General features: G+C 35.4%; 1 protein-coding gene across 1 annotated transcript in view; it reads right to left on the bottom strand.

The window, feature by feature from the left end:
* Nucleotides 1–23207, bottom strand: part of LOC108507930 (attractin-like protein 1) — a gene marked incomplete at its 5' end in the record, with an annotated part of 367858 nt that overhangs the window by 300041 nt on the left and 44610 nt on the right. The window contains one exon of the mRNA XM_017836299.1: nt 1502–1554. Within this exon, the coding sequence (XP_017691788.1) occupies nt 1502–1554 (53 nt within the window). The remainder of the gene's footprint in view (nt 1–1501; nt 1555–23207) is intronic.

Raw genomic sequence — 23207 nt, 5'->3', positions numbered from 1 at the left:
CATTGAGGTGCCTCAGGTCTGCAAATCTCATTACTGTCATTTCTTTTCCATCTCTTAAATTTAATAACATTTATTTTTAAAGGACAAATAAACATTGACACACATATCCAAAACAGCAGTATCATCAGAGCACAAACTTCTCATGTACTCATTATATTGCTTTAAACATAGAATAAATATTATATAAATACAAAAATTTATTCTTCTAAATACTGAAATTTCTGTTTTGAAATAAGAAGTATTTCTTATCAAAAAAAAAAAAAAAAACAAAAACCAAATGGAACTGATTTTATTGATCAACAGTATCTTTAGGACACAGCTCCAGGTAGAATTTTCAACTCTGTCTACAACATTTAAAATTCATGTTCTAGTTTAAAGTATTACATTTGAATTTAACTTGTCTGAGTGAAAAAAAACCCAAACAAAACAGCCCACACCAAATTTCTTTAATAGCTGGTAAGAGGAATAAATGTTTTAGGCCTAGAGATACGTCAGCATCCATAAGATAGTATGTGTCTATTTTATTCTGTAAAATGTACCGTGCAGATGCAAAGCATTTAGGGTGAGAAAGATAGATTAGTTAAGACAAGAAACATTACTTTATTAGGTAAATGATGCCTTGGAGATATTCTAAAGTAAAGCTTTTGTGCATGTTCTAAAAAGAAATGTTAAAAAGCAAGGCCAAAAATCAGAACAGATGTTATAAATATGTTCAGTGATATATCTTTACGTATAAATTCAAGTTTGAAGTAGGAATGATGTCAGAAACAATAGACAAATGGATCCAATTTTCTGACATTAAGACAGGATGTGCAAAAGTCACAAAAGGTAAAATAGAGTTCTCCAACATCCCATCTGTTTTTATGATGATTAAAATTACTATTTAACATTGATATTGGCACAGCAAAATTGGCACAGCTCACTAAGGGATTTCTGCACATGGGTAATAACCACTCTCATCCCTTCAGGTCTTTCCCTATGACTATCAAAACTGTAATGCTTTAAAGTAAATGTGCCAGAGGCACCTTTTCCACAACATTAAGAACATGGAGACAACACACAGTATCATTTTATGATACTGTGGAGAGCAGCTGTGTATCCTGTCCCTGGGAGGCAGACTGGCTAAACCATTCATAATGTCCCCAGGGAATAGTGCTGTTTAGCCTATTTGCATTTCCCTACCACAGATTCTGTCTTTTAATCAAGGACACAATTTCTATTCCTTTCATTCACATATGCTGAGATACAGAGAATAACCCCATGCCTTGGTCAGTCCCTCTAAACCAGCTGTAAGGAATCAACTTTTAGAAGACTTCAGTTTGTATTCCTGTGGACAAAGTAAGAGAAGCCCAATGGGGCATTTCATTTTCCAGTCAAAATATCAATGTGCTCAACTTCAGAATATCTCAAGAAAAATATTTTGGTCTTCCAACGAAATAAAATTATCACACAATTTGTAACCAACATTTTAGTATGTAACATTAAAAATACAAGTACTCACAGTAGCATGTTCCCCTAAGTGGATTTCCAAGATACCTATTTTCAGAGTCACAGCTGCAGGGGGAAAAAAAAGACAAAACCAAACGTTCCCATTAAACATTGTATAACTTTAATAAAAATGTACCTAAAATATTTATTCAAATAGAATGGGTTTCATTAGTAGAAGCACAAATGCATGCAAATAGAAATTATTTTATACAGTTGTTAATTAGGATGTGCTACTTCCTGGAGACACCAGAGTGACCAGGCTCTTGAATAAGGAACTCCAGTCATATGCCTTAAGTCAGTGCCTATGGTAGGACTTAGCACAGGCATGTATGAATAAAGGAGAGCCAGACAGCTGGATCCAAGCACTGAATCTCTTTATCCCTGTAACCTCAGTGATAGTTTCCTCCCTCATCTGGTTTTGATCTGGCCCTCCCCAAGATAACAGCTGAGCATCCACCAGAAGGATCACTGACTTGCAGAAAGTGTTCCCAAATATGTCCCCCTCCAACATACACTACTAACTCTTCAAACAAAAACAAAAGTAACATCATAATAACAGAGAAAAACCAACAACAACAAACCAACCCAAAGTATCCCCATAGCATAAAATATTTAATATATTTCCACAGCACCACAGAGGACCTAGGGGGGATCCAGAGCTATGCTGTCTTTTCTAGAGAGGCTGCTCCTAAATTATGCAGCTGCAACTAGACCATGGAACCGGGCTCTGGGGCCAGGAATTGTAGCCAGAACTATGGCACACAAGTACAGCAGTGTCTCAGCTACTCAGCTCGATGAACTTCAGAAACAATTGCTCCCCTTCATCAACCACCCAGGGCACCAGGTGAAATTTAAATTGAATACAATACACCGATGCTGCTGACAAGATGTACACATAATAAAAGCTGAAGAAATAGCTTTCTTATTGATAAGATATATAGCTCTTTTCAGAGAGATGACATATCCTACACAAATTCAGAGTGGTCAAATTCAGTTATATAATATTACTCTAAAAGCATCAAGTATCTCAATAGAAAATGATTAACCTGCTTTTGGTTTTCTTGGCTATTTCACAGAAGTCTCCAGCAAGATTATAGTTTTCTATTAAATATACAGAATGATTCATTAAACAAAGAGAAAGCTAATCCCTGCCTATTAAATTTCATATAAATATTTTCCCAGAGGTAATCTGAATCATTTAATATCTTGGACTACCTTTTCATTACTTTATTCTAAGAAACTTAATTTGCGAGGGTTTTTTTACGTTATTTTATTTGTGAGTAATATTAAAAATACCTTCCAAATTGGATGTCATATAATTTAACAAGTTGCAGACTGTACTGTAATGTTTGCATTTCTGCTGGTCTCCTCAATAGCTTCCAACTGGTGATTCTTAATGTGCTGATATTTATTAATAAGCACATAATCTCCCTGACCCTTTGTTACAATGCCATAAAGAAAATAATCAACAGTAGCACTAAAATGGAAAAGTGGAAAAACAGATGTTCTAGATTCTGACCTTGCCCACTCTCGATCTCACACGAGCATGAGAATTCTTTGCAGGGTCAACTATAAAGAAATACAACACTTTTTGAATATAATTATTTTAATAATAAATCTCTAAGAAATAGAAACAACCCTGTGCTTCAAGTGTAACTGCAGCACACAACTTATAGTCTTGTTCATAAAGACACTCCAGCCCTACAATCCTTTCCACAGAATTTAGAAGAGGGTCTGATCCCAAAGGAAGTTTCTTGCATGTACTTGGAAAGGAGAAAATCATCTCAAGTAATAATATTGGTCTTCTTGAAATAGGTTTTTTCTAAACATCACAAAACACTAACAAAATTCTTGAGAGAACAGCTTGCTACTCAAATAGATTAGGTTTCTAAAAATAGTTTAATGTCTGAAAGTGTCTTTAAGGTTTGGAATTCTGAAAGACAGCTAAGGGAAAAGGACCATTTTCGAATGAAGAGCTTAAAAGAATTTCCTTTTCTTGTATGTAAGATTGTCACATAAATGAGACACTATATTACATAGTAAATTACAACAACATGATAGAGAGGAATGTAAGAGGAATATTTTTTTTCTGAATTGTTTCAGAGGCAAAGTAGAACGTTAAATGCAGGCAGAATTCAGAATATGTTTGGGGTTTACACCTGAAGACAAAAAAAATTGAATTAAAAATAACTGCATTTAGAGTCTGAGGATGAAGGCAAGAAACTTACCCTACTGCTCAGTGCTAACGGTAATGATCTATGGAAGAGCAATATCCAACTCTCAGTAACAATAAGCTGCACAACTTTCCATAGGGAGAAACTAAATAAATTCCACCGAGAACTCTTGGCCAGCTACACCACTCACCTGTGGTGATTTGACCCAGGGACTAAATGACTTTTTTTTTTTTTTTTTAAATCTTGAAAATCTTTATGAAAAAAAGACACCTGTTTCCATATAACTTCCCTTCTCCATTCAGCTGCACTTCTAATCAGATGAAACCACCTGCTGTGGATCAATAATTACCAGAACCCAGGGATTTCCCAAATCACATATACCTTTTTGGTATTTTTATTTCTATTCATATCACAGCAAAAAACCCCAAGCATGAATACATAAAATAAAAATATCTGTAAATTCCATCTAATGCATCACAGGTTTCACAATTTACAAGAACACACAAAAGAATGGTTAATACAAAAATTACTAGGTACAAAATATTTTGTAATGTACAAGTATTCATAAGTATTCATTCAAATCCAAATAATTACTAATCCCTGACAATTATAGAAGTGACCTTCAAATATCTTGAAAATAAAATGGCAATGTAATTTTAGAGTCAGGCATTTCAGTTGTTTCAGCATAATGTATGATGAAATGATAAAATATGCATAATAAAAAAGAACAGTGAATTAAACCACAGCAAATTATTTTGATATATTATCATATATATTATATTCTCTGTGTTGGGAGCCTCATGGAAGTAACAGTACTCAAGGAGGTGGTGATCTTGGGTAAGGCATGTCTGACCTACTGGTCCTGGAAGGCCCGATGCCAGCCTGTGCTGTGTGCTGGTATTATCCAAGAGAACCTTCCAGCTTGTCAGGAGAAGATACATGGCTGTGTTTGCACCCAAGAGAAAAGGCATCATGATATGGGAGGGAGGAGGCCCCTTTCTCTGGACAGAATCTGTACAGCACACTGGTGGAAAATCCATCCTGGGTCCATCCAGTGCTGCATGCACATAGTACCTGAAGCAGCATAAAATTCACCTGCTATTGGTATTCTTTTTATGCCATCTTATTAAAACAGCTGGTTATTATGCCATTTGTTGCCAGACCTTTCATGCAGAACACTTTCATAATGTATATCAGGAATAACATGAGGTGAAGTTCTTACTAGTTAGGGAAGCCTGTTTCAATTCAAATGAAAGATACTATTTAAGCACTCAGTTTTCAGTGGAGGGAAAAGATGAAACTAATAGGATTAAGAATATATCTGAAATTATTCACATGAGCAGGTATGCTGGGTTCTGATTAAATTTAGTTTTGTCTTTTAATCCTATCCTATTTTATTAACATGCCTATTGCTCTGCATTAGTCACTGATTATGGTTCCAATTACAAAATTTCCTATTCGCTGAATTGCTTCCTTAAGCGCTTTACTCATTGTAGTAATTTTTGTACCTTCTCCTAAAACCAGCACACATTTGACCATATGTGAAGCATAATATATGCATCATATCTGAGAAATGGGAGCTACACTCATTATTTTATGTGCCACAGGGCTATGACCATTTGCCTTAAGTGGTAATAATGAATGAGCAGTTCCACTCTGGCATGACTCCAAAGACACAGCTCCCATTTACAAGGACAAATGGAGGAAGGTTCCTACTAGGTTGCATACAAGTTCTATGGTTTGTTCCAATATAAAAGTATTCAATTCATCAGGCTCACTGACCTCTGGATGGCCTGCTATTAACACTTATTCCCCAACCTCTCTCTCAATTATCCTTTCAAAACTGAACCATTTTCTTCCACTCTCTTTTTTTCTCCCCACATTTTCTGGAAGTTCAAAATAAAAGTTATTGACAAATGCATTAAAAAATAATTTTTCTCATGTCTACAACCAAGTGAGTGATAATTTCTTGCTTTCTCTTTCAATACAATAAATGTATGTAAATGAGTACATGTTTACAGTAAGATTTCCAGATTTGGATTTTTTTAGTGAATGAAATGCTCCTTTGTAAGATAGAGTTTACAAATAAACTTCTGTTGAAGCTTAGCAATGTGTATCGTCTTGTGCACTGTATCTGTATCTCACAAACTTAAGAAAGCTAAGGAACTGGCAGCAGGGGAACATATATATGTTTAATTTTATTGTGCTTACTGGTATGTCCAAAGGAAGGGTATACCTTCAGGCTTCTCACCTAAAGAAAACAGTCAGTATAACACCAGCCTGGACCCATGGCTTTCTAGATGAGTGATTTGAACACGTGAAAACCTTCTTATAACAATTCATCTAACCTTTGACAGTGAAGGCAGGACTTTCTGCATTTCTGCTGCCATCACTAATTGGTAAATCCTTTCAATTAAAAGTGAAGCAAAAATAGAGGAACAGGGGAAAAGTAACCTAAGTACAGATGGACTTTCCTCTAACTGAGTTTGTTTTTAATGCCAAACTCTCAGGGAAGGCAAAAATGTATGTCAGACCACTCTAACAGACAATATTTTTTTATTCAACTGGTTCCCTGCTGAGACAGTTTTCTCTTGTTCTGGCCCATACTAAGGTTTGTCAACTATACAAAGTTATAGTATATTAGATAATACAGATATTTATGACCCTTACCTCATATTTTGTCCTTGCAAATTAACAGACCACTTTCATAGTGTCCGGAGAAGAGCTGTCACCTTTCTGATCTATAGGTGGTCATAAACAGGCCTGGGATTTTTGCCCAGGTTCTCAGCGTTTTATCTACAAGAGGTTCCTGATAAATTCAGACCAATGGACTGCTTTAGCAGAGGATCCCTGGTCCCTGACTGGTGACTTGCCCCAGCTTTTAGATGAGTAAGAATATCTTCTAGGACTATTGCTAAACTCTGTCCCAGCCTTAACTTCTCAGGCTGTTCCCAATCTAACCAGTGGTCTTGTTGCTGCTGTTCTCCATCACTGATTTCTGCCTCTGATCTCCTTGCCCCAATTACTGATCTTGCACAACAGGCTTCTGGTTTATTTATACTTTATTGAAAGTACTTATACTTTCCTAGAACTGCAGTGGTATGATGTTATAGGGGAGAGGGGTTGAATAGTGGAATACTATCTAACATATAAAATTTGGTTATTTGAGGCACCTTGCAGCTGAGGTTCAAACAGTGTTTGTAAGGTTAAACCTAAGACTTCTCTGTCACATGCCTGTGACATCATAAAAGGACTATGAAGAATTACTGCATACTACTATATATTACTGCATCCTGAGCATTAAAGTATGCCCACAGTGATGTGACTGCAGCTTTTGCAGATACTTATGAGATAGCTAATGCACCTTTATTAATAATAATGTAGTAACACTGAGCTCAGTATGGGTATTTACGCTGCTTCTTGATTACCCCTTCTTGAAAATCATGCAAGACTTCCTATTCTCAAAGTACCTTTCCAGCAATGAGAAAATAAGCTGAGGTATATGCTTAACTACAGTCAATAACTGGCTGTAATTCATAACATTTTGGAAGTGATCCCACAGAAACTGCAGATTTTCAACTCAAGAGTGGTTACTCATGGATGAAAGCAATAACCCAAGAACAGCTGAGGTTGGTAACTAGTCCAGAACAAGGAGTGACCGATACCTGATGCCCTGATTCACACTTCTGTGTGGTCAAGACTCAGGTCTTGCCTTAGGCCTGCTGGGCTTCAATACCTTTTACACAGAACTACCAAAGAACAACCACATCATCTAACCCTCAACAACAGACATTGTCAACAGCAATGAAAGTTAGTGATCTCACAACCAGCAGTTAAGCTACATCAGCCTGTGCCATATACTGCGAGTTCAAGAATGTTTAAAAGATTCAGAAGCAGCATCATTCTTCCACAGAAGTGCTAAGATTCAGATGCAATAATTGAGCTCAGATGCCATATTTAACATCAGCAATGTTAATGACTGATTTGTGTTTTGCAGAGAATAGGTTTAATTGCTAATTATTATTGGATTTTTATCCTGTGATATAATATTTATTTTGCTGAAGTGAAATACACGAAATACACGAACTAATAATCTGTAAATGCATATATATCCCTCTGATAGCTAAGGGTCTACTTCTTAACTGCATTGACATTGTACTATGTACTATATTGTCCCAATGCTATCCACTGTCATGTCAGTCAGTCAGAGATCTCTCAGGTTTTTTGAGTTACAATAACGTATCTTTGGTTCTAATGTAAAAATTGGACATTTCCACTTCTCACACTGCCAAGATCCTTCCAGTCATGAGTAACTTCAGATATAAAGAATTATCAGCCTACCTTTTAAGATAATGATAACCTAAATGGGTAAAAGGTACTAGGATTTATGTTTCCAGTTAGGACTTTTTAATAATGTGGGGAAATGATTTATTTGTTTTTTCTTTTAAGTGCATATAACTATGTCTTGAGACAATGTTTTTCCTGCAGATTAATTAGTCTCCTCCTCATATAATTCATGAAAAAGGCCTAGGCCAGCAATGTCTTTTTTTTTTTTTTTTTTAGATCTAGGCTGATCTCATCAAAAGAAAAAGTAAAATATCCTTCATAAGCAAGCTTTCAATTTCCAGACCCCTCCATGCTTTGCAAATCCTTCTTCCCTGAAAGATCCAGAATAATTACTCTTATGGAGTTCTTATATACTCTTTGAATGAATGATATTTCAAATAACAATATCCATTGCAATGCAGGAGAAAATAAGCATTCAAACAGATGTCACTTATCACATAATTATATACTTAAGAGAAAAAAGTTAAGTTTTCTAATAAACTCTAGATTCTATTTGCATCTCTTCTATACGAGAATTAAGTAACCTATAGCCATCTTTTGGAACGGGCTGGACAAAAAGTTATCTTTGTTAATCTTCATGAATCAGACACGTGAATCAATGGATTTCACATATGAATGATTTGATGCCACTTACTCTGAACAAGAAAAATCTCATATCCATGGCCTTACCTTTTACCTCTGGCACTCTCCTTTCTCTACAAATGACCATATTTTTGGCAGTGATGTAAAAACTTTTATATACGTAAAAAGGTGAACTTGGAAAAGCAGACTTCCCTCTTATCAGTCGCTGTTCTTTCAAAGTCAGGGAGGAGAAATACACACATTTCTTCTCTCACATTTTGACCTATATCAGACATTTCAGACGTTGCTCCAGCTCTTAGAAAGTAAATGTTAGAATATCCCATAGCTCAAAATAAGAGGCTATGTTTAAACTGAACAGAATCACATCTCCAAGAAATATTAGCATTGTTTTCTCAACTATTTCTTTCCCTTTAGAAAGAAGAATTAGATAGAAGAAATAGAAAATTAACCATCCACAGTTTATTAATACTTATCAGTGCTTAAACTGAAATGCAGCTCCTCCTAAGTTTTTACTTTGCAGAAGTCACTTCACAAAATTTATATATTTCATTCTTTTAAAAGGTATATATTGCTGAAACGTGTTAAATGTTAACTTAATATCAACAATAGAGTATTCAGAGAATCACAGAATGGTTTGGGTTGGAAGGGACCTTAAAGACCATCCAAAATAAATATATGCAAGTCACTGTGCACTGGAACAGACTGCCCAGAGAGGCTGTGGAGTCTTCCTCACTGGAGATATTCCAGAACAGCCTGGATGCAATCATGTGCCATGTGCTCTGTGATGACCCTGCCTTGAGGAGGTTGGACAGGTGACCCAATGTGGGCCCTTCCAACCTGACAGTTTCTGCGATTCTGTGATCAGCAATTCACTGCTCTTGATGTTCTGGCAGTTTCCAAGGATGTTTGAATATCGTTATTAGAAACCATTTCTCAAAAAGAGCAGGTGAGGTAGCACTTCAGCAACATTAAATATTTTAACAGGCCCTGACAGTCAGAGTAAATGTATTGTAAATGGCTTCATCAAGTAGACCGGATAAAAAAAATATATATATATATACACACACTAAGTCCCAAGTGGTTTACTGCACTTTCGTTAGTCATTACTGAATTGTAAAATTTTACCATTACTAAGTGAATTTGTAGAAAGTATGTTTAACTATTAAACAGTTTATATCTTGTTTTTAAAAAATGTGCATTTTAATATGACTATTTTATTATTGTTGAATTTAATCTATGGTGAGTTTCTGAGGGCAATTATTGCAAAGAACTACTCAATTACAATCTTGATGGAGAAAGTTCAGTGCTATAGCATTATAGAGTGCTACAGAGTTCTCATCTGTTTACCTTTGATGTTCATTGCACTCATTTTACTTTGTTCTCAAGATTCTGGGGTGGGGTTTGTTTGTTTTTGATGCATTGGTGTTTGTTTAACAAAATCGCTATTTATATAAGGCTATAATTTTGAGGCAATTTAAGGAAAAGGCAATTTCAAAAATATGTATTTGAGGATGCCATACAGACACTATAATTTTCAGAAGATAGTACAAAGACAGGCGAGTTACTTCTCTTTCTACTTCAAATTATGTATGGTTACTTTGATCATTGTCTCGTAATTTAAGGCTACAATTTATCAAAATATGGCAATTAATGTTTAAAAAAATATGAGAAATTCTGACTAAGCCAAGACAAAAATGACGATTCGGAAGCAAAGCACATTTTGGAGTGGAGATTGCAGCTTAGCAATGGCCAAATGCTGTTTATACATGGACATTCAAGAATGCTAAATGCAAAATGAAGACAAAGGTATGAATAAATCAAAATGCCATGGCTTCCTCTAGGACATCAGCTATACAGTATTAAGGAATTTTAGAAAATAGTCATGTTATCTGAATTATTGCTCCACCTGCAACAACAACTTATAAAGTGCTAATGACATGTTATAATACAAACACAAAGCATAAATATCACAGAGGTTTAAGTACAATATATACTGCAAGTCGCAAGCTATCATTCTTTTAGGAAGCAAAAACTCTAGCTCTTACGTGATGTTTTCAAGTAACTTTCAATATTCCTAGATGACTTAAGAGTTTCTGACTAGATATTCAGATAGCACGTCGAGGATATTTACTAACCATACCTGTTTCCTATGGCATTGACAGAAATTGTCAGAGAATCATACTTCCTTCTTGAACAACAATTAATGGTGAGCCTCCAAAAAATTACCACAAGGGAACTAGGAGAGCATCATTAGGAAACCAAACATGGAGGCATGGCACTTTCCATATTCCTAGCTTTTTTCTTGTCCTGCTGGTCTTTAATACCACATTTTTGTCCATCAGATCATTTCAATATCTATAAAATCCATCCAATATATTGTTCTGGTAGTTCTCCTTCTGGCTGAAAGAACTTTTTTTACCCCACCCCTGCATGGTGAACTCTATAAAATTCATGCCTTATTGCCTACCACTGTTCCATTACAAGCATGTCTGGACTCTTTTTAAGTCCTTTGTAATATCTAGGATATCGACCTCATCTAACGTGCACCATCTTTTATTTGACTTTATTAAAAAAGATATCAATCCTACAGATACAGAAATATGTATTAAGAATAGAACACAGAAAAGTGTTTGGGTGGCTAGAGAAAGTATCAAAGTAAATACAAACATCCACTTTTCCCTGCCCCCTTTCCTATGAAGAGCCCAAATCTCCATCAGTCCATTATAGCACATAATCTCATGAATTTCCTGGAGCAGAGATGATACTGATACTTCTTTATGAAGAGCCAGATAAGTGGAAATAAATATTACTATGTTGCAACAACAATACTATATCTGTCAACACTTCCAGTCTCGGCCAACCCTCTTTGAAAAGTTATCTGCCCTTTAAGAAGAAACTTAAAAGGAATGGCTGGAACAAAGGTAAAGAAAGTTGACTAAAATGACACTAGATCCTCACGGCAAGGTACTGTAAAATAATTCATAACAGGAGTTTTGCTCTGTCAGTTTTGATCAGTTCAAACTACGTTTATATTGGGTTTGATAGGCAGGCTGCAGAGTACTGTCATGGAAAGCAGTGCTTGTTCCTATGTGAGTACAGCACAGAATAGAGCCTTTAAGTAATCCCAATGACTTCCCAAAGGGCAGTTCACAGAATAAAGTATTTTTCAAATGCACAAAATCTCATCCTAAACAATGTCAGAAGGAAAAAAGGAAATAAATTATTTAGGTACTATAAGAGCTCTGGTGATAGAACTCGCAATGGATGAGAAAATTCTTGCATTCCAGCTGGGAACGACTGGGAAATCTAACTCCTAGACTCCTTTAAAAGCTATTTTATCATTCCAGCCCATATATCTCAAAGACTCAATCCCTCTACAAAGAGGCCATGAGACAGCTGCTTTAGCTGGACTTCTGAGCAGCAACTGATCTCCTGTATTTCGTAAGCATCACACGAGATATTGCTAGAGTTTCCTGAGATGTATGTATTGCACTAGGTATGATCAGTTATTTTACAGGAAAGAATGTGCTTTCTCTGCTTCCTTGGCTATGCCAATGGCAACAAAGCTTTTGAAACATTCCTGTAAAATTCAGCGCCTTTCTATAGATATTCTGAGGAGACCAAGACATGTATTTTTGATTTCTAAAAGCCTGCAGTGCAAAATTTGATATATATTAAAAAAAAACCAAAAAATGCAGTCAGAATGCAGTCCTAAAAAAAGCCATCTGATCACCTGAAATATCCTATCCAAAGGATGTGGCTAAAAAAAACAGCCACTCTTACAGTTGAAAAACCTGAGAGCTGATTATTATTTACTACTTTTTAACTAAATATTCTACTAAAAATAATATCTTTTTGCTAGTAGTGAGCCCCAAAGAAGAGCTTAGGATCAAACACTTTAACTATTTATGTGACCAACCACTTTGCCATCACTCTGTGTGATAACAAAGAAAAAGGTGTTTAGAAGGAAGAGAAAACAGAATGCTTTATGGCATCCCTAGGACTGATGAAGGGGGTAGATTAAGGGCAAAAAAAAAAAATCATGATTACAAAGTACTGAAATTTACTAAACTCGGACCTTTTTTTGACGTCAGAGAGAAATAAAGAGGACCCAGGAGGCATACAAAAATCCTTTTGAGTAATCCAGACATACGGTAGAGGTGGGATATTACCAATGCAGAGATTGTGTGGGAACAGTTACGGCATAATCCCCTCACAAGTCTCTATTTCACCAGCCTTGAGCGTTTCTATTTTCTATCCATCATTTTCTGGCTGTCTGTTGGTTTGCTTCTTAACTCAAGCCTGCATAGGATAATAGGCTACAATTACATTAACCGCCTTTCATCTCAGTTTGAATTAAATTTGTTCTGCTAGCCAGCATGAAAATCTGTCCCAAGTCATTTTGCTTAAGTCAAAGAATAATAAACCCCCTCAGTCCAATAATTTAGTCAATGGTTTTAATACTGTGAAATGTTTTTTTAACTGAGAGATAATATCAAAGTTAGTATTTAAGAGGAAAAATTCAGTTACAATATTTGTCAGTAATATACATGATTTTAAGAATATTTAAAATACAACCCTATCCTCAGTTGTCTTTGCATTCCCAAGGTCTTTTTTCTCACTTGTTTTCTGATTGGGTTTCTAATTTATGCAGAATCAACGCTATAATTTGTAACATTATCCATAATTTAGAAATGCAAAATATTTTAATGTCAATTGAAACACAATTCTGGTGAGTGAAATGGTCCATCATGCCAGAAAAACAAAGTACTTCTTGCATTTTATGTAAACAAGACAGAGAAATCAACTGAGAGCCCAGTGGAGAGATGCACTCTGAGGCGAATGCTCTTTTGGGAATATCAGAGTGGAAAAAAAATCCAAATAATTCACTCTATGATTATATTATGTTTCCTTTCTAAATTTTATTTTTAAACAAAATATAACTGAAATGACCCTCTGATTTCAAAGCTCTACTTCAAGAGTGACTTTGGAATGGCAGAATGTTTTACAAGCAACCTTGGATTTGCTTATTCCTAATATTCATATTAGGAATAAAAATGAGCACACATTCAAAAGACAAAATATCAAATCGACAGAAATATCTCACAACTATATTCTGTTCTAAAAACAAAATGTGCACCATAAAACCCACTGCCATAACAGAAGAAAATTTCAGGTACAATATACCATTTAGAAACACATAAATCTGGATGTATCTGGAGTATAGCTTAATATATCCACTATGGAGGAAGAAGATGTATCAGAATAACATTTGGGTTGTACTACTCAATGCTTCTTTTTTGCTTCTAGGTCTGCATTTAACCTAAGTAATTCAATTTTAACTCCTACCATGTTTCTAACAAAGTGACATTAGTCATAATTTCTTTCATTCTCTTTTTCCCAATGAAAGAACTACTGTTTGCTGAATATTCATCATTATTTATTTTAAGGTCAATACTTAAATTACATCTGTTGCAGAAAAGTTTATCTGATGCAAACATAAAAATAAAAGAATCAGGAGATTCTTGGGTTGAAGAAATTAAGAGTCAAAGGCTGAGGACAGGCAGAGAGTATGCACAGGTTCAAATACTTCAATTAAGGCCATCGACATGACTAAGTCTAAAATCAACCTGTAATGTTATCATAACTTTAACCATGTAGAAATACTTAAGAACATTGACTAGACAATGAAAAACAAAAAGTAATTCTAAAAAACTGAGGATAGGGAAAGCTCTAACCAAAGCTTCTGAAGGGCAAATGTGAAATGATTTATTAAATCACACAGTTAACTATTTTCCAAAAACGCAAGAGCAAAAGCAATAAAGTAATGGCACAGGAAAGGTTTCATGAAAGTCAATGACAAAAAGACAAGAGCATTAAGAAAACAAAAACGTCATGAAGTTTTAGCCTTTTTCTACACTAAAAGCAGGGTTGGAAAATGCATTTGATTTTATACACATCAGGGTGGCATAAATACACGAGAAAAAAAGGAGAAAAAAAACCCTGAAGTACAACTGAACAATAAAAGCATTTTCTTTTTTAAAAAAATTAAAATAACGCATATCTATCACAAATACTGCATTTACATAATTCCCACTTCTGAATCTTAGAGTTATTTAACTTATACGTGTTTGGCACTGAACTGCAGTGAAGTTGTTCATCTGTTCAAATGTGCTATTACCTCTTCTTTTATTCATAAATACAGAGGAGGCAATCTTTTTGTTCAACATGAAGGATTGATTTATATTTTTTCTTGATTTATGTATTTTTCTTCTTACAATCATAATTTGTCGCCTTCAACATGACCTTTTCTCAAAAAAACCCCTTATCTTTACCAAGTACAAAAAAACAACAAAAAATAATAAAGAGAAGGAAAATGAATGAATGAAGAGAAGCGAAGTATCAGGAGTGGAAAGGACTTTGTGAACTTGTTTTGTCAAACTCTTGCTGCTCTTCCATACACGGCAATTAACAACCAGCCTCCCAAGAGCAGGGGAAAGTAAAAGTAAATCATATGTTCCCCAGTTCTCACCAAATCAGGGAAATATTTCCTCTTAAACTTAAGGAACAAGGTGTTATCATGTATTAAAATATTTATCTGAATCAGGGCCCAAATCTGTGATTAAATCAACACTACATGTAAGAGAGGATAAAATGGCCTAAAGGAGAACAGGATTAGAAAGTCATTTTGCAGCATCTGTTAGAAAGTAATTGCTGCCCTTATCTCCCTACAGATCTTGTAAGAACTCATTTCCAGGGCAAATATTTTTTTTTTAAGTTAAACCTTCTTTATGAAATCTGATTTATTAAATCTCTTTCAGCACATCTGACTGTTCCTTTACCCTTTAATTCTTATCACTTCTCTATGAGCAGCCCAAAGTCTTTTTTTCCAGGACAGCGAGCCCTTTCGGACAGATTTCTTATGTTGTTTTGCCATTCTCACTGCTCTCCCTTTGGCCTCCTGCTGTAATTCAGTATTCCTAAGTTTATCATTGCTCTGTGCAACACTGAAAGAAAAGTGTTGTGGCAGATCAAATTTTCAGATGTCATTATAAGTTTGCTTTGATTCTAAATCAGACTCCTGACACTATTTAAAACACTTTTCCTAGCTAAGTATTTACTGTGTCTTCTGGTACTTTGTTCTTTTCTTAAATTGCTGAAAAATTTCTTTCCTTGTAATATAAAAATAATAGATGGAGATGGAGAACTAAATCTGTCAATCCTTCTGAAGTGATAATCTAATAAAGCAGTCAGGCTTCACTGCTGAAGTTTAGGATATCATCAGGGTTCTTGGATTGATGTCCTTGTAATCAAGCTCCCCAGCCCCATTATCTAGTAAGCCAGATAAAGAATACCACTTACTTTTCAATACATCCACAAGAAAAAAAAATAGAGAGCTCAAAGCATGCAAAGGTTACGCAGCTTAATTTATATTTTATACTTTCTGATGGTGATTATTCGGTACAAAAGAAGAAAAGAGTAAGGGACCATTTCTAATATTTAAACATTTCTAATATTTAAACATTTCTAATATTTAAACATTATCATCTTTCATCTGGTGAGTACAGATAGAATTGGTCTTATGCTACTTGTTGCCTTATCAGTTACCATTCCCTGAAAATACCTTGCATATGAGACAGAATTTACTTTTGGTTTCAAAGGTTTTGAGTTTATATTATAAAAGGTAAAATACTACAGATACTACTATTTTCAGTAATAATGTTTATTTTAACTTACTGTCTTTTCAAGTTTTGATTATTTTATGTCTTTCACATGATAATGTAGGTTAAGAATGAAGGCAAAGAAGAAAAAAAAGAATGTTTATGTAAGCATATATATTTACATATGTTCAGCCTGCAGAATCCATTATCCCAGATAGTCTATCTCCAGATTTTTAAACAATAATGTAACAAATATCCCTCTTAAATACACAAAACTGCAGTAAGGAGGAATAACAGTATGGGTAATCACATTAGATTTCAGTGATCAACTAAACAACAGGACTTCAGCCACAACATAGTTGCTGAGGACTTCAAGCAATATAGTTTTTATAGCCTCCTATTTTTCCTTATGTTAATTATTAAAGTACGATTCAAATATCTACGATTTTCTAGGCAACATTTTTCTGGCACTGCCTGTACTTGGGACAGGGTAAGCGTGAGAACATGGGCTCTTCTGCAACAAGTGCAGACAAAGTTGAGATGGAAAAAAGAAATGGAAAGAAGACTCAACACATAAGAAAACCTGCATGACTTCTAGATGTCTGCACATACAACTGCAGCAGAATGCAAGTCTGTTGTAACTTGCAGGCCCCTCAAATTGCAGGCTCTTTAAGCAGGATTTAACACTGTATAATTGATGTGCTCAGTCTACATAATTATCAGAAGCTTCATGGAAAAAGAAATGAGAAGTAATACATTTCTCACTGCCATGCCTTAATACCAAAACACATTTCTTAGTTCTGTCTATGCATAGTTTTAATCTTTTATGTGCATTCTTTTAACACTCTCAGCAACTACTGAAGCAATATAAAACTAATAGCTGCCAACAATGTGAAACAAAATGTTCTAACTTTAAAACCAGAAATATAACTATTGCAGCTAAATTTTCATCTATATGTAAAGGTAAACAATCGACTGAAAGAGACAACAGAAGATGAAAGCAGCAGTAGGGAGATGCATATTACTTCTATTAGAGACCGTAAGGGGAGAAGAAAAGTTATCTTTCCATCACCAGGAGATTTCTAACAAGTAGTGTCTGCAGTATCCACCTGACCTAGCCTTTCTTTATTGCTGTATAAAACCTGCTTTTCTTCCCTTTGTTAGCATACAAAATGAATAAATATCACAAGCTGAAGCTGATAGATATATCTATCACCATGGTTTTCATCACAGTGTAGCTTCATTTGTTTTACTTATTTGTAAGGTTTTGAAAATAGATTTTAAAATAAAAACAGGGCATGGTATTTTGTGAAAGCTGAGTACTGAGCAATCCATATCAAGCAAGATAAAGAGGCACTATTTCAATTTCAAACTTAGCTATGTGTTGATAGCTTGTAAGAGAGCTGTGAGCTCTCACAATGGTATTTTCTTTTCCCATTGCTACCTATATACTTGCACTAGCTTAATGACAAATTGATTAAACCAGATGTCTATTTGAACTCTAACAACTCTTGTCCCAATTACTAATTACCATACTAATGGCCTATCAGATGTAAACTATAAGCTCTGGTCTACACTGCAGGATGGATACTATTTTATCAGCAGCTTAAGATCTGAGGATAATGAAGGAATTTTCAACAGCTTTGAAAAGTCACAAGCACTGTAGATCTACTGAGAACCTGACACTCACAAAACCTGTGTTGTCAAATTCATGATTTATTTCATTAAAAAGAATCAAATGTTTGGATCACTATACACATTGAACTTGTGCTCTGAAAATAAGGAAAATGTGGATGTTCAGGATGGATCTACCTTTGAAAACTGTTTTCCCTTGAAATAAAAAGTATATCCACTGAAATGTATTGACTTGGGTAGCACAAGTCCTGACATCAGACATACAAAGACAGTCCCTTCAGCCTTCGCTCAGTCCTTGTCAAAATTATGTGATCAATTGGCTGGATTAAGCAGCATCAGCAAGACAACCATTTTAAAGCTACCAAATACTTATTGTAGTATTACAAACCTGGTTTTCAACAGAAAACAACTCTATAGCAGCTAATATTTTCAGTTAACTGTCAATTATAAAATCAGGATCATCTTCAAATAATTTGATCTGATTTTCTTTTAAAATGACAACTTTAGAAGAGATTCTATTGAAAAACGTTACTTTCATTGTAAATTCTCCTTGAACACTTGCTATGTCCAGCTTAAAAAGGAAAACTTGGAGTGTGTAAGAGGAGTGTATTACATCAGTTACATTTAGTAAAGGAATATATGTTGTGATGGTTAAATTCCAACTCACCTCCCATTAAGCATATATTTTGAATTTTCCACATACTGAAGTAGTAAGGGAAATAGTTATTTTGACAGGAATATCCTAACGCTTTATTTTATTTGTATAATGCCCTGATAGTTCAAGAGACAAATTTACTTAAGTGATTCCTATATATATTTCCTACTGGATTTAAATACAATTTTATAGTTTAAAAAAACAAAACATTTTAACAAAGTTCAGAGTATATTTAATCAACTATCTCAGACAGAAAATGATGGCTATTAATAATATAAAAACATACTAAATATAGAACAGGCCAAAAAATCCCTTAGTCATTTCAATTTAAATGGATTTTTCTTTAAATTAAAATGGAAAAAAAATATTTCAGGAAGATACTGTCTTATGAAAAAAAACCAACAACAACAAAAAAAAAGCAAAACCAACAAAAACAGAGAAGGTGGGTTTTGAGGGACATCCAATAATAATCCAATTTAATAAGCTCACCATGAAGTCCACTGCCACAAACCTCAAAAAAAGGTCAGAATTTACACGAACATGCAAAACTTACTCTGTGCAGAAACAGCTGGGGTTCCTTTGAAATTATCTCATTTTTACAGATCAGTTTCAAATGACAAGAAACCACATTACCTGTATCAATATATCTGTGGCCCACAACAATTCTTACTTGTTTTGCTTACAACTGGAGTTTCCGCTACAGAGTATTTAATTCTAACAGTACATAATGAAATACCACTTCAGTGTGTTGAAATCAATGTCTGTAACTAAATCATAATGCTCTTTACAATAGAACTCTACTCTCTTTAAAGTTCAGCCAACCAAACCTCATTTGTGCTGATAATCATTTAAGGAAAATGAACCAGTTCTCCTTTCTCTCTAAAAAAATACTGTAAAATAATCTTGCTAGGTCCTCAATATGGTAATACCATGAATGATTCAGGGAAAGAATTTCATTAAGGATTTTTACTAGAATATATTTAAGTGCTTCTACCAGAAAATATTATCTATTTCATCCCTGGTAAAAGCCACAGGAGAAAGGTGAAGCTGTACAAAGAAGTTAATAAAAAAAGTAATATATCTCCAGGTGTAGCAACCAGAATAGTCTATCAGCATCTGCTACTTAACATCTCACTTTGGTGCTCATTTCTAAGCAATGAGCAGCTGCACTGCACCAGGGGAAGAAGCAGTTGGGCTTGTGGCGGGAGCAAGACAAGGCAACAACAGCAAGACACCTTGGGATGGAGCTATACACCCAGAAGACACCTCAGAAGTGGGAGTCCAGGGAAGTCAAGGGATGCGTGGCTCCTGGAATCTGAAGGACATTCAGTCTTGTCTCCTGATTGACTTCTTATTTGCCTTCAGTCACAACTTTGAAAATTTTGATTGGTTCATCATACCTAAACTGAAAACTAATAAAAAGAACCTGCTTGTTTGTGAAACAACTGAAAATTGATGGCTTTACATAGCCAAAACTAATTCATGGAAAAAATTTTTGATTAAGGGGACAGCAATACTACTTCTTTTCACTTCTCTCCCTTCTTCCCTGTCCCTAGAACTGATAAACTGCCTCTGTCTAAGGTGCTGATACAGACTATGATCAGCAAGGATGGGGCCATGTCAGGAAACTCTTTGGCTTTCTTTCCCTGCCCTTTTCCAGCACAAAGGACCCATAATGATACCTAACATTTTGATAATCATTTTTAAGGTTGATCCATACCTCATACAGCAGCCAAGATCTCCTTAGGAAAACCAAAAAATTAAAATCACTCTGATACCACTGATTTCTCAAATGTGTACATATACATTGTGTTTGTGTTTCATGAAGGCAAAAAGAATATGTCAAAGCTATGTCAAAGATATGACAAATCCTTTGGTTTAATACAGAGTCCATGAAAAACTGTACTAGCAACATTTTTTCTCACCTTGAATATGTTTTGTCATCCATAAAGTTTTGTAGGAGTGTTTATTCTTAATTATTTTTTAAAACCTCTTAAATATTCCCCTTCCACAAAGGAAATATCACTTTCCTCCTAAGGTTCCATAGTTAATTGTCCAAAGTTCAATCCAATAGCAGTAGTCAGCAATAATAATAGTGAGGTAGTGGGTTGTTACTGTAACATAGCATACACTGAATTTAATCAGTTACAATAGAGAAGTACATCGTAGAATTTTTTAAAAGAAGTCCCTGAAACATCTGGGTTTTTAGTCACAACTCAGCTGAAGGGTTTTTTTCTGATGACAGCAGGATGAGTAGCCAGAAAAGCCATTGATTACTTTCTTTTCGTTCTATAAAGAGAACCACTTATCTTTAACAAAAGCAGTAGGAAGGGCCAACTAACTTCATACTCCACTGGAAATACGTGTTATTTTTCCCCCCTGCCTGCAGCAAATATTCCGACTTTCAAAAATTGAAGTGGGGGTTTGGGTTAGGAGGTGATGGAGGATTAAGTATTGTCGCCTTTGAGATTTAGGAAAAAAATAATTCTTAAAAAAACCCCAACCTTCAAGAGCTAGTTTTATGGTGTAAAGTCTGTAAAGAAAGATTTAACAGACTTCAAAGAGGGACAACTGCCCAGGGAGAAGACTCTGACTTCCCTGTCTCCTTAAGAGGAGGATGCAATGGAACAAGAAAAGCATCAAAACTGAGTGGATCAAAGACCAAATCCACAAAGAGACACAGGAGCTGTGATGCTTATCTACCACCAAATTGTTTGATGCCCAGTTGCTCAAAGCAGAATTCCCAAATCCAGAACAACTCCCAGAGCTGCCCATACAGCACACAGGTTGCAGTTAAGTGGCATGGGACGACACTGTTGGAGACCTTCTAAGCCACTTGTACTGTCACCAAGATGTGTTTTGTATGACTGGGGAGTTACAGACCGAAGCCATTTATTGGACTAACTGTGTAAACACTTTCTCTGGCCAGAAATGGCTGGATCAGAATATTCACTGGGCAGGTGTGAGACATACAAGACAACAATTGGACAAGTTCTTATTATCTGAAAAATACCTGGAATCTGACAGCAAGTAAGAGTGAATACTGAAGATGTAAAATGGTTAGATCAGGCACACAGGGCCTGGCTTTATCACAGCAGTTCATTAATAAGAAACTGTAAAAAGTACTCTGCTAGAGTGATTCACAAATGCTATCCTATACATGGCAATTTATGATTTGTGAGGTTAATAATGGCTCCCATGAATAACGACAGTTTATAATCCAACCCAGCAGCATGAAAAGAACAGAATAATTATATCCGTGGTTAACAGAGGTAGCCAAGTTAGTGACAATGATAATCAAACTAAATGTATTCATGATTTTTGGAGACCCCAGCATTTTATATGGACACAAAGAATGGACTACGGGGGTATTATGTTTATGCAGATTAGGAGAGACAAATGGCTGGTAGAACCATATGTTGCAAAGAACTTGCTCTCCACTGTCAGCAACCTCCTAGAAGTTTTTTCTGGAATTTGAACAGCACTATCTTACAAGAAATTCTCCAGTCTCTTTACATTTTCTCAAGCAATACCAAGGGATGGTGCAACTGCAAGCACCTCTCCCATTGGGCTGGTGCTTTATAAGAAGAGTTGTTCATACTGATTTCTGGCTTATGTGATTGATATTACTCAGCCTCACTAACTCTTAACTGCAGTTCTAGTCCTGGACACAGAGGAGCATTCCCAGCTGCCTTCACTGCACATCCTGAAGGATGCAATGCAGCACAGCCCCATCATTTTCAACAGCTTAAACTGGAAGTGAGGGGAAATCCCTTAAACTGTAAGTCTTTGCAACCTATTCTGACACTGTCTGAGACTAAGGCAAAACATTGTGCTGTGCAGATACGTGTAATTCTGCTTTAAAGGTAGCCCTGGGCAAGATGTAAAGTCAGCCTAACCAACAAGGCCCTTTGTCCCCTCCTTCTTTCTAAAAGCAAGCATAGAAACTCAGGTTATAACTTTGCTGGATAACAGAAAATCAGGCTCAACAATAAAGCAATTTTATGGTAGTCATGACCTCCCTTCCTCTCTTCTTCCCAGTAACTCTCCAATGGGACACAGTCTATGCCTGTTTCTCTTTTTCCTGTATAGGTAAACATTAGCATCACTCCCACTCCTAAATTCATCTCATTCCAGACTCAATATCTAACTGAGGACAGAATGATTGTCTGTAGCTTATATTTAGCTTCAAATCTTTATGGATCTATTTCAGACCTTAAGAACTTGCAAACTTATCTATTCTTTTCAGCTATGCTACTTTACTATAATAAAAATAGCACATAGAAGCATTACCTTACCTGTACATCCCTACACAACTGCAACTATAGCAACACTCAGCACCAAAAATTACTAGCATTTTATAACAAATGCATCCTGAGCAGTGGAATTCAAAATGGGTCTCACTGGCATGTCATTTGTGAAAGACTTGGGCAGCCTGCCCTGTTCCACTGCTTCACTGATATAACGTGCACCAAGAAAAACAGATTATTCAAATGCCAATCACTGAATGGCATGGCCATGGCACTGGAGGAACAATTTTTATAAAACAGGTATTTTGATTCACTTATTTTGAAAGAAAATCCAGCACAGTATATTTTTCAAATAGGAAACCAAGCAGATATAACTTAATTAAATCTATATCCAGCATGCGTAATAACATAAACC

This window comes from Lepidothrix coronata, unplaced genomic scaffold (genome assembly GCF_001604755.1).
Source record: "Lepidothrix coronata isolate B3197 unplaced genomic scaffold, Lepidothrix_coronata-1.0 Scaffold275, whole genome shotgun sequence".
NCBI lineage: Eukaryota > Metazoa > Chordata > Aves > Passeriformes > Pipridae > Lepidothrix > Lepidothrix coronata.
Note: the sequence above shows the minus strand (reverse complement) of the source record. Positions and strands in the feature narration are given on the sequence as shown.